The sequence below is a fragment of the Saimiri boliviensis genome, chromosome 2 (assembly GCF_048565385.1).
Source record: "Saimiri boliviensis isolate mSaiBol1 chromosome 2, mSaiBol1.pri, whole genome shotgun sequence".
In the NCBI taxonomy this organism is placed as follows: domain Eukaryota; kingdom Metazoa; phylum Chordata; class Mammalia; order Primates; family Cebidae; genus Saimiri; species Saimiri boliviensis.
This window is the reverse complement of record NC_133450.1, coordinates 170,531,781-170,556,397: the sequence shown is the minus strand read 5'-3', so window position 1 is coordinate 170,556,397 and position 24,617 is coordinate 170,531,781. Positions and strand designations below refer to the sequence as shown.

At 35.1% G+C, this 24,617-nt stretch overlaps 1 protein-coding gene across 14 annotated transcripts in view; it reads right to left on the bottom strand.

Moving 5' to 3' along the window:
• CNTLN (centlein) overlaps positions 1-24,617 on the bottom strand; it is a 314,849-nt gene that overhangs the window by 131,892 nt on the left and 158,340 nt on the right. For 12 of the 14 annotated variants that reach the window (XR_012516586.1, XR_012516587.1, XR_012516588.1 and 9 more), the window contains 3 exons: positions 21,895-22,016; positions 20,401-20,520; positions 6,822-6,922 (listed from right to left, as the gene is read on the bottom strand). Coding sequence is in view for 11 of the 14 variants with exons in the window: in XM_010338733.3 (XP_010337035.2) it covers positions 6,822-6,922; positions 20,401-20,520; positions 21,895-22,016 (343 nt within the window). In the remaining 3 variants the exon portion in view is untranslated. Of the gene's footprint in view, positions 1-2,514; positions 2,624-6,821; positions 6,923-20,400; positions 20,521-21,894; positions 22,017-24,617 lie in introns of all 14 variants that reach the window. The other 2 variants (XM_074394889.1, XM_074394891.1) reach the window with 2 other exon arrangements.

The following is a 24,617-nucleotide window of genomic DNA, read 5'->3' as shown; positions in this document are numbered from 1 at the left end:
ATAGATTGCTTTAGGTAAATATGTATTGACATTTTAACAATACTGATTTTCACAAACCATGACGAGGGGATGTCTTTCCATTTTTTTTGTGTCTTCCTCAATTTCTTTCATCAATGTTCTATAGTTTTCAATGCAGGAAGATTTTTCACTTTTCTGGTTAAATCCTAGGTACTTAATTTTATGTGTAGCTACTGTAAATAGAATTATCTTTCTTGATCTCTTTTTCAGATTGTTTGCTAATGGCATACAAAAATGATACTGATTTTTGTACGCGGATTTTGTATCCTCCAACTTTACTGAATTTGTTCATCCTTTCTAATAGTTTTTTGATGGAAAATTAAGTTTTAATGTAAGATCATATCATCAGCAAATAAAGATAATTTGACTTTTTCCTTTCTAATTTGAATGCCATTTCTTTCTTTTCTCTCTCTCTCCCCCTCTCCCTTTCCTTCCTTCCTTCCTTCTTTCCTTCCTTTCTTTTCCTTTTCTTTCTTTTCTTTCATTCATTCATTCATTCATTTTGTAACTACTCTAACTAGGACATCCAGTATTATGTTGAATCACAGTGGTGAAAGAAGACATTATGGTCATGTTCCAAATCTTAAAGAAAAAGCTTTCAGTTTTTCCTGATTCAGTATGATACCAGCTATAGCTGTGTCATATATGCTTTTTACTATGATGATGTATGTTTGTTCCAATAAAACCAGTTTTTTTAGAGATTCTGTCATGAAAGAATGTTGAATTTTACTGAATGCTTTTTCAGGATCAATTGAAATGATCATATGGTTTTTGTCTCGAATTCTGTTGATATGATGTATTACACTAATTAATGTGCAAATGTTGAACCATCCTTGCAATCTGTGCATAAATCCCACTTGTTCATAATGATTTTTTAATGTGTTGCTAAATTCAGTTTGCTAGTATTTTGCAGAGGTTTTTTGCATGAATGTTCATCAGGAATATTGAAATGTAGTTTCCTTTTTTGGACGTGTCTTTGCCTAGTTTTAGTATCAAGGTAATATTGGCCATGTAGAATGAGTTTGAAAGTATTCCCTCCTCTTCTACCTTTTGGAATAGTTTGAGTAAGATTGGAATTAGTTGTTCTTTAAATGTTTGGTAGAACTCATCAGTGAAGTCACTGGGTCCCAGTTTTTTCTTAGCTGGGAGGCTAAGTACTATGGCATCAATCTCATTACTTATTATTGTTCTGTTCAGGCTTTGGATTTCTTCGTGGTTAAATAATCTTGGTAGGCTGTATAAGAATTTATCTATTTCTTCTAGATTTTCCAGTTTATTGGTATATAGCTGATATGTAGTTGGCAAATAGTTGATGATGGTAACAACTAACAATGCTTTAAATTTCTGCAGTATCTGTTACAATGTCTACTTTTTCAACCCTGATATTATTTATTTTCTTTTTCTTCGTCTGGTTAAAGGTTTGTAAATTTTGTTTAGCTTTTTGAAAAACCAACTTTTTGTTTGAATGATTTTTTCATATTGTTTTATTCATTTTAATTTCATTTATTTCTGCTCTGATCTTTATTATTTCTTTTCTTCTACTAATTTTGTGTTTGGTTTACTCTAACTTTTCTAGTTCTTCAAAATGCATCAAGTTATTTGAAATTTTTCTTCTTCTTTGATGTAGACATTTATAGCTATAAACTTTTCTCTTAGTACTGGCTTTTGCTGTATCCCATAGGTTTCAGTATGTTGGGCTTCCATTGTCATTTGTTTCGAGAAATAATTGAATTTCCTCCTTAGTTTCTTCATTGACCCACTGGTCATTCAGGAGCACATTGTTTAATTTCCATTTGTCCGTAGAGCTTCCAAAATTTTTCATGTTATTGATTACTAGTGCTATTCCATTGTTGTTGGTGAAGATGCCTGATATTATTTCAATTTCTTTGAATGTTTTCAAACTTGTTTTGTGGCCTAACACAGTCTATCCCTCGGAATGATCCATGTGCTTGGGGGGAAGAATGTGTATTCTGCAGACATTGGATGAAACGTTCTGCAAACATCTATTAGCTCTATTTGGTCTACAGTACAAGTTAATTCCAATGTTTCTTTGTTGATTTTCTGTCTGGAAGCCTGTCCAATGCTGAAACCGGGATACTGAGGCATTCAGCTCATTTTGAATTAGGGACTACATTTCTCTTTAGCTCTAATAATATTTGCTTTATATATCTGGGTACTCCAGTGTTGGGTGAATATACAATTACAACTATGATATCATTATATAATGACCTTTGTCTCTTCTTACAGCTTTTGCTTGAAATCTATTTGGTCTGATATTAGCATAGCTACTCCTGCTCTTCCTTGGCTTGCACTGGCATGGAATATCTTTTTCCATTTGTTTATTTTCAGCCTATATGTCTTTTTATATATCAAGTGTTTCTTGGACACAACAAAGAGTGGCTCTGATTTTTACATCCTTTCAGCTGCTCTATGTATTTCAATTAAAGAGTTTAGTCCATTAACATTCAATATTATTACTCATAAGTAAGGACTTACTCCTGCCATTTTGTTACTGGTTTCCTGGTTATTTTGTAGTCTTCTTTTCCTTCATTAATTCCATCTTGTTTTCCCTGTAGTGAAGGTAATTTTCTCTTACCTTCTTCTCCTAAAATAGAAAGAATATTTCATTTCTTCCTTTTTATTTTTTGTGTGGCCATTGTATGTTTTTTCATTTGAGGTTACAATAAGTGTTGCAAATACTATCTTACAACCCATTATTTTAACCAGATTGATAACTTAATGCTGTTTGCATAAACAAACAAGCAAAAGAAAAGCTGATAAAAATTATATAACTTTGTCCAGCCTCTTTTTAACTTTTTGTTGTGTATATCTTATTGAACTATGTCTTGAAAACTCTTTACAGTTATTTTTTTAATGGCTCATCTTTAAGTCTTCCTACTTCAGATACAAGTAGTTTCTATACCACTGTTACAGTGCTATAATATTGTATGTCATTCTGTGTACTTACTATTGCCAGTGAGCTTTGTACTTTCAGATTATTTATTACTCATTAATATCCTTTTTTATTGAAGTATTCCATTTATGACTTCTTATAAGATAGGTCTGGTGTTGATGAAATCTGCAGCTTTTATCTGTCTATGAAAGTATTTCTCCTTCATGTTTGAAGGATATTTCTGCAAGACATATTATTCCAGGGCAAAAGTTTGTTGTTTTTTACTTCAGCACTGTAAATATGTCATGCCACTATTTCCTAGCCTGTAAAGTTTCCACATAAAAGTCTGCTGCGAGTGTACTGAAGCTCCATTTGCACATTATCTTGCTGCTTTTAGGATCCTTTCTTTATCCTTGACCCTTGGGAGTTTAACTGTTAAATACCTTCAGGTGGTCTTTTTTGGGTTAAATCTGCTTTGTGTTCTACAACTTTCTCACAGTTAAATATTGTCATCTTTTGCTAGGTTTGAAAAGTTCTGTTATTTTTCCTTTGAATAAACTTTGTACCCATCTCTCTCACAACCTCCTCTTTAAGACAAATAACTCCTGGATTTTCTCTTTTGAAGCTATTTTATAAATCTTGTAGTCATGCTTCATTTTTTTATTATTTTTTCTTTTGTATCCTCTGACTATGTATTTTCTTTTCTTTCTTTTTTTTTTTTTACTCTGTTGTCCATGCTGGAGTGCAGTGACATGATCTTGGCTCACAGCAACCTTTGCCTCCCAGATTCAAGTGATTCCTCTGCCTCAGTCTCCTGAGTAGCTCAGATCACAGGCATGTGCCATCACACCTGGCTAATTTTTGTATTTTTAGTAGAGAAGGTGTTCTGGCCATGTTGGCCAGGCTTGCCTCAAATTCTTGACCTCAGGTGATCCTCTCAACTCAGCCTACCAAAGTGCTGGGATTACAGGCATGAGCCAACATGTCCCCCCGACTGTGTATTTTCAAATAGCCTGTCTTCAAGCTCACTATTTCCTTCTTCTGCTTGATCAAGTCTGCTATGAGGAGACTCCAATGCAATTTTTATTCCATAGTTTCTGCTCGATTCTTTTTTATTTTTTCAATCACTTTGTTAAATTTTTCTGATAGAATTCTGAAATCCTTCTCCATGTTATCTTGAATTTCTTTTGGTTTCCTCAGAACAGTTATTTGGAATTCTCTGTCTGAAAGGCTACATATCTCTCTATCTGCAGGATTGGTCCCAGGTACCTTATTTGATTTCTTTGATGAGGTCATGTTTTCTTGGTATATTAGTCTGTTTTCATACTGCTATAAAGAACTGCTCAAGACTGGGTAATAAGGAAAAGAGGTTTAATTGACTCACAGCTCAGCATGGCTGGGGAGGCCTCTGGAAACTTACAATATGGTAGAAGGCAAACGGGAAGCAAGGTATCTTCTTCACAAGGTGGCAAGAAGAAGAAGAAATGCCAAGCAAATGGGGAAAGAGCCCCTTATAAAACCATCAGATCTCATGAGAATTCACTTACCATCATGACACTGGCATGGAAGAACCACCCCTATGATTCAATTACCTCCACCTGATCTCTCCCTTGAGATGTGGGGATTATGGGCATTATAATTCAAGATGAGTTTTGGGTGGGGACACAAAGCATAACCATATCACTTGGATAGTCTTGATGCTTGTGGATGTTTGCTGGTGTCTGGGAATTTAAAACTTAGATACTTATTTTAGTCTTTGCAGTCTGGGCTTGTTTGTATCCATCCTTCTTGAGAAGGTTTTCCAGGTATTTGAAAGAACTTGGGTTTTGTGCTCTAAGCCGTATATGCATTAGTGGGTACCCCAAGCCCAGTAACACTGTGGTTCTTGCAGACTTCTAGAACGAATGCCTGGGAAGTCTTGGATAACATCCTGAAGAATTCTCTGGATTACCAGGCAGAAACTCTTGTTCTCTTTCCTTTCTCCCAAACAGAGTCTATTTCTCTTTGCTGAGCCTTCTGGAGCTGGAGATGGAGTGACAAATGCACCTCTGTGGCCACCATCACTAGGACTACGCTGGGTCAGACTTGACACCAGTATATCCCTGAGTCTCACCCAAGGCTCAATGTAACTGCTATCTGGCTACCACCTATGTTTGCTCAAGGCCCTAGGGCTCTGCAAAGAGCAGATTGTAAAGCCAGCCAGACTTGTGTCATTCCCTCCCATCCTCAGGCCCTGGATGGGACCAAAGATGCCATCTAAGAGCTGGGGAGTAGGCTAAAAAAACCTTAGAAATCCACCTGGTGTTCTAGTCTACTGCAGCTGAGCTGGCACTCAAACCACCAGACACAGTCCTTCCCACTCTTCCCTTCCCTTTCCAAAGGCAAAGGAGTCTCTCTCTGTGGTCACCACCACTGCAGTCCTACAGGGAATACTACCAGGCCACTGTCAACGTTCCTTAAGGCCCGAGGTCTCTTCAGTCAGCTTGTCGCAAATGCTGCTAGACCTGGAACTACCCTTCAGGGCAATGGGCTTCCCTCTGGCCCAAGGTAGGTCTAGAAATGCCAACTAAGAGCCAAGACCTGGTACCAGTGACCCCACAAGAAGCTTGGTGCTCTAACGCATTGTGGATGAGCTGGTACCTAAGGTGCAAGACAAATTACCCTTTATTTTTCCCTCCACTTTTCTCAAGCAGGAGTCTCTCACCACAGCCACCCAAGCTGGGATGCCCTGGGTTTTAACTGAAGCCACCACATCTCAGAGTCTCAGCCAAGACCCACAGTGTACCATCGGGGTATCACTGCTGGTTATTTAAGGCTCAAAGGCTCCTTAGTCAGCAGGTGATAGATCCTTCCAGGACTGCATCCTTGCCTTCAAAGCACCAGGTTCCCTTCTAGCCCAGGATGTATCTAGAAATGCCATTCAGGAGCTAGGGCCTAGAATAGGGGTGTCATAAATCTAACTAGTGCCCTATCCTACTGTGGCTGAGCTGGTGTCCGAGATGCAAGACAAAGAAAGACCTCTTTACTCTTTCTTCTCTCCTCCTCAAGCAGACAGGGGTTCCTTTTAGAGCCATGAGCCATGCTGCCTAGGATGGGAGAGCAGTAGCACAAATACCCCATCAGCTGCCCTGGCTGGTGACTCGGTAAGTCACATGCCATCCAAGTCCACTGGCTCTGAACCCAGCTTAGTACTAGGGTTTGCCTAGGAGTTGAAGTCATTGTGGCCTAGACTCTTTTAAGTTTACATAGAGCCCTAGAGCCCTGTGGTGATGAGGCTTGCCAGAACCCAGGTTCCAAGCACGGGGATGGGAGATTCTCCTCTGGACAGGTCTGGTCTAAATGTTCTTTCTGTGGGCAGGCATCAGATGCATTCAGCCCAGTTTTGCTCTCTGCTATGACAGGGAAGGACTGAGTTCAAGGCAGAGTCCAACAGTCACTGCATTCTCCCTCCCCCAAGTGCACAGTTCTCTCCTTATGTCATAAGGCCACTGCGGGAAATCAGGGAAGGCTGGCATTAGTAATTTAAGACAGTCTTTTCTACCCTCTTTCAGCCATTTGAAGTTAAAACCCGGTACTGTGAGTGCTGACCTGATTTTGGGTTCTTATGTAGGTGTTTTTTTGTTTGTAGATATTTGTTAAATTTGGAGTTCCCACAGAATAAAGCCTTCTATTTGGCCATCTTGTGGCACCTTCTCCCATAGATTTTTTAAAATAAATTATAAATCTGACTTTTAGATATTCTATTTATTTAATTTTCTCATGATGAAAATGTTAGTGAGTTATCAATGAATAAAGTATTGCAAAAAGGAGTAAAAAAGAGTAAGATTCTTAAAATAAATTGAAACTAAAATACCAAAAATTAGATCATTTTAAATTTCCTCAGTTAAATATTTATTTTCAGAAAATTTACCTTCTCTTCTCTCTGCCATACATCTATTCAATTCTTGTATTGCTGCCTTATCAATAGATATATGTACTTTAAGTTCATCTAATTCTTCTTCAAGATTCATCCTATGAAAAAGCAATAAACATTTACTTAAAACCATATTGTTTTATTAAAAATATATCAAATCTATATATTTAAATATATTTTTAAAATAACATTAAACAAAGTCAGTAAAGATATTTTAAAATATATAAAATGTAGAATAGGAAAATAAAAGCAAAAATATATCAATAATATTCACAGGCTGGGTACGGTGGTTTATACCTGCAATCCCAGCATTTTAGAAAGCCAAGGCAAGAGGATCACTTGAGACTAGAAATTCAAGACCAGCCTTGGCAACACAGACAGATGCTGTCTTTACATTAAGAATAATAATAATAATAATAGCAACAACTAGACCATCATAGTTATATGCACCTCCAGTCCTAGCTACTCAGGATGCTGAGGCAGTAGGACTGCCTCAGCCCAAGACTTCAAGGTTACAGTAAGCTATAATTTCACTGCTGCACTATAGCCTTGGCCAAAGAGTAAGCCTTTGTGTCCAAAAAATAAAAATAATAATAATAGTATGCACAAATCCTAAAAATTACAATTGAATTTACTGAGGATCTGGAAAATCAAATGTTTTAAGTAATTCCTGTTAACTTTATCTCAATAAACATGCTAAACACTTGAAATACAGACTACATAATTTTAAAAATTACGTATTTGGTTGCTCAACCACTTCCTGGTTGTATTTAGACAAAGTTTCACTCTGTCACCCAGGCTGAAGTACAGTGGCACAATCATGGCTTACTGTAGCCCCTACCTCCAAGGCTCAGGTGATCCTACCACTCAGCCTCCCAAGTAGCTGGGACTACAGGCATGTGCCACCATGTCCAGCTAATTTTTTGTACTGTTGGGATTTTACCAAGATGCATAGGCTGAACTCCTAGACTCAAGCAACCTGGTCATCTTGGCCTCCCAAAATGATGGGATCACAGGCATGAGCCACCATACCCAGCCTATTCAACCACGTCCTAACAGACAGATATTCTAGGCAAATTAGTAATGAAAAATGTTAATACATAAAGCTGAAAACAAGAATGGTAAATTCCTAGATGTCAAATAAAGGCAAAAAGACTTCCCAGTAAAACAGAACTGAGCTACCATGGTGAGTATTTGACCAAGATCAAATACTTTGCTATAAAAAAAAAACCTCTTGACACTAGGTAATTTATAAAGAAAAGAGGTTCAACTGACTCACAGTTCCACAGGCTGTACAGGAAGCATGGCTGAGGAGGCCTCATGAAACTTACATACATGGCAGAAGGTGAAGGGGAAGCAGGCAGGTCTTACATGACTGGAGCAGGAGGAAGAGTGCACGGGGGAGGTGCTACACACTCTTAAACAACCAGATATTGTGTGAACTCACTCACTATCATGAGAAAAACATGGGAGAAGTCCACCCACATAATCCAGTCACCTCTCACCAGACCCCTCTTTCACCATTGGGGATTACAATGCAACATGAAATTTGGACCACATCCAAACCATATCAGATGGACTTTTAGACCCATGGCCCTACCTTGCTGACAGACAAAAATGAGCTAACTATAGGAAACTGGGAGATAACAATTTTGCTGAAGGAAAACATGAATATCTGAGCTTATCTGATTAGAGTTTCACTAAAATCATTCTCCTGCCCTAGTATAGGGGCAGGATAGAGTCAACAACATGATATCAGAACCCTAAGCCTAAATAAATAGGTTCAAAACTGAGCCATGTAATTTGCAGAAACATGAAGAATCAACAATAATATAAAAACTGGACATATGGCCAGTGTATACTGGAGGGTTCAGGAAGACACAATCATCCCTAAAGGGAGGCTTCCACAGCTAAGTCAATGTATGGGAGTAAAGCCACCATAGAAAATAATTCTCAAAGAAGTCAAGCATAGAGGTAAAAGTAAGTATATAAATAAGTTCAAAGCCATGAATGATAATCTAAATATCCCACTGCCCAAAATGGGAGAATGTACAATAACAAAACACAGACAACAGAACAATCAAAATTACTTACACAATTACAATTTTTAAAATGTTTTTAAAAAAATAAAGAAGTGATAAACATGTTTAGAAAAGGACAGGGGTTTATTAAACAGAAAATAGATAAAAGGAGTCAAATAATATATCTAAATGGATGAAATAAAGCAATGAAAATTAATAACATAATACTAGAAATTCAAAACTCAATGGATGGGTTCAATAACAAGTAGAAAAAGCTAATGAAAATTGATAAAAATGGAAGACAGTAGAAGGAGGTAAAGGAAGCAAAACAATAGAGGTATACACAGTGTGTTGGCACAAGAAGTCCAGAAAACATCTAACAGATATTATTCAAGGAGAGAATTGAAAAGACTGAGGCCATAAGTAGAGATGGGATATGACACTCAAAGTATTAATAGCTCAGAATTTCAGAACTGATAAAAGATATGAATGAACATTTAAAAAGCATCAAAAAATTGCAAGGAGTATAAATGAAACTCTATTCACACTTAAAGTATCATAGTGAAACTTCAGGACACCAAAGAAAGAGACAATCATTAAATCAACCAGACTGAGAAGAAAACATTTCTAACAACTAAAGATCTCTGGAATAACAGCATACTTCTCTTATCAACAAGAAAGGCCAGAAGGAAAACATGTAATATCTTCCACATGCCAAGGTTTACTACTCATGGATCCTAGATGAAAAAATCATTAAAATACATATTTTAAGAAGAAAATAAGTAAACTCAAAAGCAAGTTATAAAACAAAATAAGCAGTGAGAGAAGACACTAACAAATATATACAAGGAATTAAATACACATTTATTATGTAAAGCAATTAAAACAATATCTGAATGAAGATAGAGCTAAAATAAGGTAGAACTAACATTCACAGCAACAAAATGATTCTAGATGATGAAAGAGATCAGAGTTAAACATTTTAAACTCCTTGTATTATAGGAGTATAGAGCTACTGATGAACTTTAGACTTTGTCAAATAAATGATGGTCATAATTTCAAGAATAATTACCTAAAGCATGAAAAACGAATTAAAAAATCAAAAATTAGAGGTCAGAAGAGAAATGAAATAAACTGTGATTAATCAAATCAAAGACAAGAAAAATCATTTTTCAAAAGGAGCCTAAGAAAATAAAATGTACACTAGAAAAAAATTAAAGATAAAGATAGTTATTACATAATGATCACATAAATGATTCACCAGGAAAATATATTATTTCTAGACTTTTACGTACTCAACACGTTGTTACAATCATTGTTGTAATTATTCAAACAATAAATTAAAGTTATTTAAAGTAAAAATTAGGTAGTCTCTGCTTTCCTTCACTCAGTCTACTTCTTGGATAAAAAAATGTTTATACTTTGACATGTATATTTTTTTGTTCATATATTATAAATGTCAATACACATACATGAGGATTTTAAAAACTGGGATCCTATAATATATATTGGCAGTTTCCCTCGTCCATTACAGATTGATAGGAGGAGTACACACATACACTCAAACACACAATGATTAAGCTTGAATTAGGTTCCTGATTGGTTTAGCTAAGAACATGGAACATACTGAAGCAAGATGGCTCCACAAAGAAAAAGCAGATGTAACTTACCTCAACTTAGTTTTGCTTGGCTCTCAGATCACTAACCCAACAGAAGGTAGTACGGCAGTTGTTGGAAAAGTTATTTCTTATTTCTTAAAAGGAACTTTATACTTACAGCTTGTTTGTTTTGGAAAGAAGACACACAGTCCCTACTTTTAATAAATATTTATAGACATCAGGAACCACCTTATGCTTGAGTCAAACTAAGCACCAGCAAACCACATCTTAGTGGGTTTTTGTGGGAGGAGCTGACAGAGTCAGAGCCCTGGTAGCCCTCACCAGGATGAGCACTGCCTATCTACTGACTCTGATTGACTAACCACTTACCACTTACACTGGTGTTTCTTATACTCTGGTATGATGACCACAATTTAAAATCTATTTCTCACTGGACAAATGATATAAAACAACTGTATTCCAACACTGGACAACAGGCAGTGCAGAACTGTAATCCCTGAGAGAAAGCACATAAATGGAGAGCCCCCTATTGATAGCTCGATGCCAGGAAGCACTTTCCAGACCCTGATGCAGGGAGAGGGGTACTGAGAAGAATATAACAGTCTCACTGAGTTGAAACAAGAGACTGGAATTTGGGAACTGTGAACAGCCAGAATTTCTGAGGCACACTACCCAATGAGGGGGAATCTACAGTGGAAAATAGCTAAAGAAATCTGTATAAGAATTCCTTTGAGTACAGGGCTAATCTTTTTTTTTCTGCACATGCATAGTATTAAACACAACAAAGGCAGGCAAAGAACAATAGCAGCATTAAACATAATATCCCCAGAATACTTCACACACAGGATTGGGATACATTTGAGTTGTGACCAGTCAGAGAGGAGACAATCTTAGTTGAACATCAGGGACATTCAGTAGAGAACACAGAAGGGTAATTCTAATGAGTAGAGATAAACAAGCCTCTAGTAAATGATACTCTAAACTTGTGTTAAAAAAGTGTTTTTAAAAACTGAAAATATTTAAACTGAGATTTTAACACACCTTTCTCAGCAACTGATAGAAAAAGTGGAGAGATACAAGTAAGGATAAAGAATATTTGAAAAACACTATCAAAAACCTAACTGAATGTTTATAAAATGTTTCATACCCAAGAACAGCAAAACAAACATTCAAGTGCCATGGAACATTCACGAAGATAAGACCACATGCTGGACAATAAAACAATTCTCAATAAAGCTGAAAGCATTTTAAAATCATGCAAAGCAATCTTCTATGCCCATAGTAAAATAATAAAATTAAGAATATCAGAAGGATGTCTGCAAAATCTGAAAATATTTGGAAGTAAAGAAACTATTTCTGACAAAGAAGCTCTGCTTAACCTTCTCCTAAGCCCAACTGTGCACTTCCTTGTAAAATCCAGTTTTAGCAAGAAACTCCACTAAGTCAGTTTAGCAAGAACACTACCCCAATATCTAAATCAAGGTCAATATCTAATTGGGTTCCTCATCCTTGACCATCCCGTAGGTGGTATCTGATCACCCTGGCCTGTCTTCAGTCAAAGCCCTGATAAGGTCAGGTTAGCTAGAATCTCCCTTACCCTTGATGCTTCCTCTTAGCAATTTTCCAATCCACTGGCCTCCTCTACCTTAGCTATAAATTCCCACTTGCCCTTGCTTTATTAGGAGTTGAGTCCAATCTTTCTCCCCAACTGCAAAATCCGACTGCAGTGGTCCCTACCTATCATGATGGTCATGAATGAAGTCCTCTTTACCAAACTTTAACAAGTTTCATTGAATGATGTTTTTCTGTAACACTTCTAAATAGTTCTACTTTCAGTGAAGAATCCAAGAGGAATTAGGAAATATTTTGAACATAGAAAAATTTTAAACACATTTCAAAATTTGTAAGGCACAGCAGAAGCAATGCTTAGATGAGTATCTACAGTGCAACATATAACACTTAAATTACAAAAAAAGAAATATCCATAATGATGTAAGTTTCCAATTTAAAAATCTAGGAAAAGAAGACAAATCAAGATGAACACTTTTCATATGTTTATTGGCCAATGGGATGTCCTCTTATGTGAAATATCTGTTCAAGTGTTTTGCTCATTTTACTATTGGGTTGACTGTCCTTTTCTGATTTAGTCATAGGAATTCTTCTTATATTCTGAGTACTATTTCTTTCCTGGACATATATACTAAAATATCTTTTCATACTCTAAAAGTTGCCTTTTAATTTGTTTAATGGTATCTTTTAACGAATATAAATTCTTAGTTTTAATATAGGCCAATTTATAAATTTTTCATTTCTATGTAGTGCTTTTTATGTCTGGTTTAAGAAACTGGCCAGGTGCAGTAACTCACACCTATAATCCTAGCACATTAGGCGGCCAAGGCAAGTGGATTGCTTGAGCTCAGAAGTTTGAGACCAGTCTGGGCAACATGGCAAAACTCCATTTCTACAAAAATAAAAAAAAGATCAGCCAGCCATGGTGACATGTGCCTGTAGTCCCAGCTACCTCAGGGAGCTAAGGGGAGAGAATTGCTTGAATTCAGGAGGTTGGGGCTTCAGTCAATTGAGACTGTACCAATGCGTTCCACTGGGGTGACAAAGTAAGACCTTTTGTCAAAAAAAAAAAAAAAAAAAGAAAAAAGAAAAAAAGAAAAGAGAGAGAGAAATCTTGGCCTACTACAAAATTACAAAGATGTTCTCCTATGTTTTCTTCTAAAAGTTTTACTGCTTAACCCTTCACATTTAGTTTATAATCAATCTATTATTGACTTTTAAGCTTGGTGTTGGGTAAAATATTTTATTAAATAGGCTTTTTTTATTTTTAGCTATGTAGTTAATATCATCTGCTATTTTGGTTGTTTTCAAATTTTCATAATTACAAACAATGCTATAGATACTATCTATTTATATCTAGATATATATATATAGATATATATATAGATACTGAAAACAGTTATTCAAATAATCCCTTGTATATAAATGTTCATAGCAGCACTATTCAGAGTAGCCAAAATGCAGAAGGAATCCAAATGTCCACCAAGGGATTAATGGAGAAACAAACTGTGGTATACGTATACAAAAGGATAGTATTCAGCCATAAAAAAGTAATGAATTTCTGATACATGCTTCAACATAGATGAATCTCGAACACGTTAAACACATTATGCTAAGTAAAAGTAGCCAGATGCGAAGGTCACATATTATATGATTCTATTTATATGAAATATTCAAAATAGGTAAATCCATAGAAACATAAAGCAGATTAGCAGTTGCCAGCAATTTTAAAAAAGGATAAATGGGGAGACAGTGACTGGCTGCTTAATGGGCATGGGGTCTCCTTCAGTGCTGATGAAAATGCTTTTGAATTAAAGTTAATTTTTAAGATTGGATTTGAAAGTACTATTATGAGTATATCTTTTTTGTAGATTCTAACCTTACATTTAAAATCTTACATTGCTACAGAAAAGGGGTAAATCTTATTACTTAAATAGTTAAGACTGAGTATGAAACTAGATATTAATGAATGAATCAAAAATAAGACTTCCTGGCCCATAGTAAAGTAAGCTGAAGCTTCTGTTTCCCAACAAGGAGTACCTGTATTTATCTCTATTCCTACTGCTAATTAAATATAAAAACCCAGAAAATAATAAAACAAACATGAGACTTTGAAAGGCAGGGAAAAGAAGAAGGATAGAATAGGGAGCTCAGGAGTAGAGGAACGACATTAGAGAGGTGACTCACAATAGTGAGTTCCTTGAGTTTTCTTCTTTCTTCCTACATATCCCAAACTAGATACTAGAGAAATTCACCATCTAGAGGTGCCAATGAACACAAACAAAAAATGCTTCAAGGAAAGCATACTCTCTCTATAACCAAAAGGCCAGGAAAGGGGAGGACCAGTAAAACAAAAACCCTGCTCACCATGCCCACACTACTCCAGCCATAATCACTGTGGGGGTGAAAAACAAAACAAAATCAGTCATGCTCTGTCAACGAAAGCAGAGTGAGAGCTGGGTGCAGTGGGTCACTCATGTAATCCCAGCACTTTGGGAGGCCAAGGCAGGTGAATCACTTGAGGCGAGGAGTTTGAGACCAGCCTGGCCCATATGATGAAACCGCATCTTTACTGAAAATACAAAAATTAGCCAGGCATGGTGGCAGGCACTGGTAATTCCAGCTACTCAGCAGGCTGAGGCAGGAGAATCACTTGAACTCAGGAGGCGGAGGCTGCAGTGAGCCAAAATCGCCAGAGCGAGAATCCATCTCAAAAAAAAAAAATAGGAAAAAAAAAAAAAAAAAAGCAGAGTGAGAAGCCTGTACTTTCACCAACACTAAGCAGTAATACCTTCACACTCCCTCAATGCAATATTAGCAGAGGAAAACTTAAGAGGTAAAAGGGAAGAGTAAGATTCCTGCCTCTTCCTGGTAGTAATGAGGTGACCCTCTCCCTCAGGCATGATATCAGAGGCCTGTTAAAATAAAAGATTTAAAGAAGATCCAGAGTCTCAAAATATAATATAGATAAGACTTCCTGGCCCATAGTAAAATAAGCTGACTTACAATGGTTCTCCTTATGATTTTTCAACTTTATGATGGTATAAAACTGTCACAATTTTAATGTACTTCAAATTTTGTATTCTGATCTTTTCCCAGGCTGGTAATATGTGATGTATGAGATACTCAGTACGTTATTATAAAATTGGTTTTGTATTAGATAATTCTGTCCAATTGTAAACTAATGTAAGTGTTCTTAGTATTTTAAGGTAGTCTAGAGTAAGCTATGATATTCACTGAATGTAGTTTACATGCATTCAATGCATTTTATTTTTATTTATTTATTTTTTCTTTTTCTTTGGTGACAGAGTCTCATTCTGTCACCCATGCCCAGGATGAATTGCAATGGCACAATATCTGCTCACTACAACCTCTGCATTCTGGGTTCAAGTGATTCTCCTGTCTCAGCCTTCAGGGTAGCTGGGATTACAGGTATGCACCACCACACCTGCTAATCTTTGTATTTATAGTAGAGACAAGGTTTCACCATGTCTTCCAGGCTGGTCTCAAACCCCTGACTTCAAGTGATCCACTTGCCTCAGCCTCCCAAAGTGATGAGATTACAGGCATCAGCCACTGCACCTGGCCACATTTTCAACCTATGCCATTTTCAACTTATGATGGATTTATCAGGACATAACCCTACGGTATGTTGAGAAGTATCTGTAGTACAAATGGCCAGGAGACAATTTAAAAAATCATTCATCATACCAAGTACAAGGACAATCTATAATCAAAGGAAGAAATTATACTCAAAGGATGCCACTACCATGATATAACACGTAAGTCAAAATCGCTTGATAAGAACTTTAAAGCAGCCATGATTAAAATGCTCTAGTGAACCATTAAATAACACTCTTAAAATAAATAGAAACTCTAAGCAAATAAAGAAGAATTTTACATAAAGAGCCCAATAGAAATTTTATAACTAAAAAATTATAAAGCCAAAACAAAAAACTTGCTGCATAAGGTCATGAGAGAAGAGAAAATCAATAAACTTAAAGATGCAATAGAAATTACTAAATCTGAATAACAGAGATAAAATAGGCTGAAAGGCTGAAAAATAAATTGAAGAAACCTCAGTGACTTGTAGGGCAACAATAAAAGATCTAGCATTCATGTCTTTAGAGTCGTCAAAGGAAAAAATGTAGGGTTTAAAAAGGATTTAAAGATTTGATGACAAAAATTTCCCAAATTTGACAAAAGTCACAAACGTAGGGATTCAAGAAATAGAAATCCAAATAGGATAAACCCAAACAAACCCAGACATGTTATGATCAGACTTCTGAAAAGTAAAGAAAAAGGAAAAATGATTGAAAGCAAGTAAACAGAATGATGCATTACCTATGGTGAAACAATGATTCAACAGTGCATTTTGCATCAGAAACAATAGAGTCCAAAAAAAGGCAGAAAATTTTTCAAGCGCTGAAGAAAAAAATTGCTAAGCTGTAATTCTACATACAATGAAAATACCATTTAGTAGTAACATGGTTTTTCTGTGTTCCCACCCAAATCTCATCTTGAATTGTAATTCCCATAATCCCTGTGTGTTCAGGGAGAGACCTGGTGGGAGGTGACTGGATCATGGGGGCAGTTTCCCCCATGCTGTTCTCGTGCTAGTGACATCGGATGGTTTTATGTGGGGCTCTTCTCCCTTCACTCCTCATTCTTCTCTCTCCTGCCCCTGTGTGAAGAAGGTCCCTGCTTCCCCTCCACCTTCCACCATGATTGTAAGTTTCCTCAGGCCTCCTCAGCCATGTGGAACTATGAATCAATTAAATCTCTTTCCTTTATATATTATCCAGTCTTAGGTATTTCTTTATAGTAGCCTGAAAACAGAATAATACAGGTAATGAAGGAGAAATCAAGACATTTTAAAAGAAAACAGAGAATTTCTTGCCAGCTAACCTATTCTAGTAATTCTAAAGGAAGTTCTTTAAAATGAAAGAAAATTATAAAAGAAGAAACTTGGAAGATTACCAATAAGGACAGTAGAAAAAGGATAAATAATATCTCTACTATATTTACCCATACATAAATTATTTATCTCTCATGGATAAACTTATGGGTAAACATAATAGACTACCCATGTTTTGTGGTTTAAAATTATGTTTGAGAGTCGAGGCAAAACCTATCACATCATGTGATGAGGTTCTCAATGTAATTAGAGAAAACACTGAGATAACTGTATTACAAGGGGGAAGGGTAAAACTAAGGTTTATAGATTCCTCTTAAACTAATAAAATGTTGATACCAATAGACTATAATAAGGTACGTATTATAATACCAAGAGCAAACAATTAAAAAAAAACTATTCAAAGAGATACAGTAAAAAACTCTATAGAAAAATTAAAATGAAATTCTAAAAGTAAGCTTAAGTAACCCATATGAAGGAATGGGAAACAGAGGAAACAAACAGAAAATAAATAATAACATGGCAGACTTAGCTCTAACTATCAATAATGCAAGATATAACATCAGCATGCAAAATATTCATACACTAGCAATGTAAAATTTTAAAATGATACGGTTTAAAACTGGATTTCATAAAAATTGAAAACTTTGCCATTCAAAAGACACAGGTAGGAGAATGAAAGGGCAATTTACAGAATTCAATGCAACTCTTGGGCATTTCTCATAAAGAATAAAAGCATTATATTCACACAAAAACCTCTGAATAGCAGCTCTACTCATAATTGCAAAAAAACTTGAAAAAAAAAGTTCTTCAGTAGATGGATAAAGTAGTTCATCCATAAAATGGAATATCATTTAGCAATAAAAAGGAACACATTACATTAACCAATCCAAATGAATCTCAAAGACATTACAATGAAAGAAGCCAGTCTCAGAAAGTTACAGCCTGTATGATTCTATGCATATGACAGTCTGAAAAAGGCAAAGCTATAGGGAAGGAGAACAAATCAGGTGTTATGGTAGTGGGAGGATTTGACTACAAAAGAGCAGGATGAGGAAATTTTTTGAGATGATAGAACTATTTTATTTTGTATACTAACTGTGGTGGTAGCTGCTCAAATTTATATATATGTTATAAACTTGTGAAACTGCACATTGAAAATTCAATGTACTACATACAACTTTTAAAAATTTCTCTCCTCAAAACAAATTTCAATGACTGTAGCAGTGATATTTAATGTCTTATTGTTTTATCATGACACTTTTTAACATTAGTTTTTAACATTTTTGACATTTATTTTTAACATCACATTTCATTAAGAATGTTTAATACTAAACATGTTTCCAAGTAAGTTCTCTGAGAGTAGAAAGTCTGCCTGGTGTTCTCACTTCATTCACTCAGCAGAGCAACTATCACATAGCACTCAAACACATTTGTTAACTAAATATATGTTTCACAAAATAATGGAACCTTTCTCTGAAAAGTTCACATTAAAATTTATTCAATTCTTTCAAAAAATTTTTCATTACCTGTTACTAAATTAAGCCTTAACTGAAAAATGACTATTTCACAAATTGCTATCACATTAATAAATATCAACATATTTCAGGGAAATGTTCCACATTTTAATAATGACTCAGCATTTAATTTAAAGAGCTATTTGTAAAGTACAAATACTGCTGAGTGAACAGATCAGGATTCTGAGTTCTCTAATTTTAAAAAGTCCTCATTACTTTTTCTTTAGTTCTATTTCACTAGCAAATAAAATAAACTCCAAATGAACCACTTACAGGTAATGCTTCCTAAATTTTCTTGAATAGTTAGATTCAGTCTCTCAACTAATTTACTTTGTTCAAAATTATTTTCTTTTTTGGAGACAGAAAGGTCATTAAAGACCATCAGATAAAGCACTGATACATTTACAACATGGATGAACTTTGAAAATGTTAACGCTAAGTGAAAGAAGGTAGTCTAGGACCACATATTACATGATTCCATTTATATGAAATGTCTAGAATAGGCAAATCTATTAACACAAGAAGAAGACTGGTAGCTTCCTAGGGCTAGGCAGAATGGATGGGAGAGTTGGGGAATGACAACAAAGTTGTGTGGGCTTTTGTTGGGGAGAGTAGGGGGATGATAAAAATGTCCTAAAATTGATTGTGAGAACGAATAGTGCAACTCTGAATATCACACTGAATTATATACTTTATATGAGTGAATTGTATGACTTGTGAGTTATATTTCAATAAAGCTACTGAAATTATTAGAAAATGCCTCTGGGACAAATCTATGAGTCCATAAAATAGTTTTCAAGATAAGAGACTTCATTGTAGCATCAAATATTTAGAACGAATAGAGTATACTACACTTTAAGAGGTAAATGGGAGTATATAACATTTAAATCTCATATGGTCTGGTTATTTCCTCAAAAGTTTATCATTACATAGAAAAGGCTGTAAATAAGAGTTATACATGTTATCATACAGTATATACAACAAGCTTCTCACTTACAGCTAAGCAAATTTAGTGACATTTAATTACTTTATGTCATACATCTAGGCTTTAAAAAACTCTATGCCTGAGTGTCAGAAATTAACTCTAAATGAAGTAATAGTTAAGTAGTAGAAGAGGTTAATCATATTGGTCTAACCCCTTTTAGTCTTAAAAAAAAAAAAAAGAGGGAAGTGTTCTTTCTTTGCCAGGCTGAATATAATAGCCTGTGAATTATAAGATCAAGTGACCAACTGTATGTTTTCTAAAATATGAGTATCCTTCATCAAGTTTTATACTTAGGGCAGCTAAAAGACCTATGTGGAAAAATCAGCAGTAAGCCCAAAGGACAGGCAGTGCACAGCAAGAAAGAAGGCAATTCCCTCGTGTCTTTTGCAGGTCACTACCAAGGACCATGTTAGCAGATCCACACCAGACCCTTAACAGGCAGTTCTGCTGCTACCAGTAATTAGCTTGGACAGCTCCGGCTCCAAGAGTAGCAGCAAGGCTACACCATAATGAGCTCAGCTGGGATTAGCAGGACAGGGCAGAGAACCAAGAGAGCTCAGGCATTCTGCATTGCGTATGTATCTAGGAGATCAAACAAGGATGGCTGGCTAGGTTATCCCCTCTCCACCTCATTCCAAAAATGAAGCACGGCAGTGTCTAAAACACAGGCTAATGAAGAGCGACACCTCCAACAGATGAGAGCCACACTAATTAACACAATCCCTAGATCATATTATACAGTTTCTGTTAGAGCTAGCAACTGTGCAACTTGTTATTGAATAATACATATCTATTTTTAAAAGCTAGTCTTTTTTTCTTTACTTTCATTGGCAAAAATCAGATTATTTCATTTTCAAATTTTATAAAGTGTTTCTTTAATGGCCTTTAATCCACAAAAAATTTCTCCCAAATATTTTATCTAAGTCCATATTGTTAAAAATGAAACTCACTTTTGAATCATTAGCTCCTGGTTTTCCCTTTTGAAATACGCCAGTTCATTCCACACAGCATCAGAGTCTTCTTGTCTAAGTTGCTCGGGATCTGCTCTCTTTATTTTTCTGATTTCAGTCCTATTTTTAAAACAAAGTTGCTCTTTTCATTAACATGCTCAAAGTGCAACAAAAATTACTTTATACATTTCTTAACATTTAAAACTATCTATTGACCAAATTTCTAACTCGAGTTGACCAATTATTGGATGAATTTCCTAAAACCTAAGCATGTAGAAATCAAAACCCTCTATCATAATTTTTGAAGCTTATTTGCTACTATGGAGAAGAAACTTTTAAGCAGACGCATGATAGCCTAAGGTCTATTGCTCTTGTTCAGTCTTGTAGTAATAAAAATAGACACGGTAGAATTTCAGTGGTTCCCCTCAACCCAAAAAACCTATAAGCAAACAACTCATCTAGAATTTGCTGCTAACCAATATGCATGTGGTATACATGCCTTTATCTTTAAAAAAGAAAAAAACTATTACCAGTGAATATGTCAGAAAGTAGATTTTACTCTTCTAGTGATTAGTTAAAAGTCAGACGAACAGAGAATAAATGTAGGACAAACTGCTTTATCACTGCTTTACTGACAAGGGATATGAAACACTTCCATTCATCAAAAAAAAATTAGATGTGACAATTATCTATAAGTGATGCCAAATGCCCTTTACATTTTCATTTTCTGAACATAAAACAAACTCTTCATTTTTATTTTGTAAAAGTGCTTTACTGGCCAATTTAGAAACAGTATTTCTCTACGGAACAGACCAATGTGTATCATCAACATTGCCCTAAAGGATCCATCTCAAAAGATGAGAGGGTAGTAGATTTTCTGTATTCATTCAGTCCTTTGCCCTCTGTTGATACTGTTAACAGGGGAGCCACTTACAACTAACCAAGATATGAACACCTGTTCAGAGCAATTGGACTGAGACTGCCAATTCATTCCGATAAGCTGGAGAACAAACTGATGGATAGTAAAGATCTTCAAATTGCATACTAGGTTGAAATAGTTTTAAAATAGTTAACTATATATGTGATTTTCATATTTCTCTAGTCTTTCCATTAAAATTTAAATACTTTTGGGGTTATAAACATTTTAACAGCTGCATTTTATTAATTTAAAAGCAATTTTTTCAATCACATGGATATTAACCATTTTTGCTTTAAATTACATACTTTTATTAAGTTATTCCATTGATATTACAAATGTGTACAATAATTCATAATTATTCACTGCTAATATCTGCAAATGTAAGGAAAGTCTATAGTTATTACCAACACATTTCTGTTTTCATTTGTTATAGTCTCCATTTAAAAATTCACAATAAAGATTTGATTACCAAATAATTTCTTTAAAACCAAACAAAAGCCATTAAGACACCTATATAATGCTATTCCATTCCATTTAATATTTAGGGAAATGCCTTTATGAGCTATGTAACTCACATGCCACTGCCTTCTTCCCACTGTTTTAATTGCTCTTTTACTGCTCTGTAGTTGGTCTGTAACATCTGTAGCCTTTCCTTGCGTTTTTCATGGGCATCTCTTAGCTCATCATTTTCTTGGTTCTGTAGAACACAAAAAAGCAAGTATATATAAGTTTGAAGAAAATATTAATATAATGTTTCAAATAAAAGGTTACCCATCTAAATATGAAATTTGAAAGAAAACAGTAAAAAAAAAGAAAACTGTGTAAACATGAACAAATCTGTAATATGTATTTAAGCAGAAAAAAGAATTCTCCTAGTCAGAGAATACATTTGCTTCATAAATTCAACTCAGTCAATGTACTTTTTAAGCTGATCACATAATTTCAGAATTTTATCATTAAGATAGTTTCATTCCTTTGCCTGTTAATTAACATACATTCATAAGCCTATCTTACATATTTTTAATTGTTTTCTTTTTCAGCATAAGGTTTTATCTAAGCATAAACTATGATTATTTTGTTAAAGTGCAAATATAATTAGTGTAAGAACATTAATCAGAGTAAGAGCAATTCTTTAGCACAAGAATTCATAATTAAAATGTAGTAAGGCACAAAGATTACATATAAGAAAGACAATGAGACTGAACCTGTTAGAAGCATAGTTTAACCTTCTGGGATTGTACCATGAAGAACTGGAATGAGAAAGGCTTACTACTCTTAAAGAGATCACAAAACAAGGCATCCAAACATTACTTTGTTGTGTCAACATCTAACTTAAACAATTGTAATCAACTACTTCTTTTTTATTTTTATTTTTTTGAAAACAGGACTTCCCTGTGTGGCCTAGGCTAGAGTTCTTATCTCACTGCAGTCTTAAACTCCTGTCTCAGGCAATCTTTCCATGTCAGCCTTCCAAGTAGCTAGCACTACAGGCGCGCAGCACCACACCCAGCTAAGTTTTTAATTTTATTTTTGTAGAGACAGGGTCTCACTAGGTTGCCCAGGCTGGTCTCAAACTCCTGGTATCAAATGATCCTCTGTCTCAGCCTCCCCAAATGCTGCAGTTACAGGTATATGCCACCATGTGTGGCATGGTTGACTACTTCTAAATGTATATAGCACATGAAATCAAATTTCATTTTAAGACAAACATAAAATGAACTTATAAAGACAAAATTCTTAGTCCTCAGAAAACACGCACATGACTATAAATGGTGTTTCTCAAAGTAAAATAAGTAGCTTCTTGAGTTTCTTTCCTCATGAGAATTTCAAATATTTTAATATAAACAGACACTTCTCAAAAGAAGACATTTATGTAGCCAAAAATTACATGAAAAAAAGCTTATCATCACTGGTCATTGGATAAATGCAAATCAAAACCACAATGAGATACCATCTCATGCCAGTTAGAATGGCGATCATAATAAACTCAGGAAACAACAGATACTGGAGAGGTTGTGGAGAAATAAGAACACTTTACACTGTTGGTGGTAATGTAAATTAGTTCAACCATTGTGGAAAACAGTGTGGTGATTCCTCAAGGATCTAGAACCAGAAATACCATTTGACCCAGCAATCCCATTACTGAGTATATACACAAAGGATTATAAATCATTCTACTATAAAGACATATGCATATATATATTTATTGAGGCACTGTTCCCAATAGCAAAAACTTGGAACCAACCCAAATGCCCATCAATGATAGACTGGATAAAGAAAACGTAGCACATATACACCACGGAGTACTATGCAGTCATAAAAAGGAATGAGTTCATGTCCTTTGCAGGGACATGGATGAAGCTGGAAACCATCATTCTCACACAACTAACGTAAGAACAGAAAATCAAACACCACATGTTCTCACTCGTAAGTGGGAGTTGAACAATGAGAATACATGGACACAGGGAGGAGAATATCACACACCAGGGCCTGTTGGCGGGTAGGGAGATAAGGGAAGGACAGCACTGGGAGAAATACCTAATGTAGGTGACAGGTTGATGCATGCAGCAAAACACCACGGCATGTGTAAACCTATGTAACAAACCTGCATGTTCTGCACGTGTATCCCAGAACTTAAAGTATAATTTAGAAAAACGGTTTTACGGATGAGCTTTCTGCTTTAATTTTACTTGCTTCTTAATTTATTATATGTAACAATAGGGTATTTACATAATTCTTATAAAATTATTAAAATCTAAACGATTAAAAATAAAACCCAACTAGATATCATTTGCAAATCATTGGATAGACATAATTTGTAAGAATAATTCTTTTAAAACACATTTTCATCCAAAGATTCATGCTTTGGGGAAGCTGTTGTCAAAGTGTAAATCATGCATTAAATTAGTTTTAGAGACTATTGTTCTTTTATCCTTCAGCAATAGACAGTAAAATTTTATAAAAATATAAATCTAAGATAGATAGATATAGTTCAAAGAAAAACATTTCTTCATTTTAAAACTGCCAGAATACATCCAGCTGAAGCCATCCATCAAAAGTTGGATATCTTAGAAAAGAAATATTTTTTCAAAACATCTAAATTCTTTCTTTATAACCTTCTAACAAACACAGGTTAACTGTAGTTTGGATTATGATCCAATTTTTGACATATAATAGGCAAAGGCAAAATAATAGTACTTTATTTGGGAAATATCACCACCAAAGATCTTATAACAAATCAAGTGTATGGATTGAAAAACGTATTTTATACCACTAATTAATACATTTTCCTACAGGA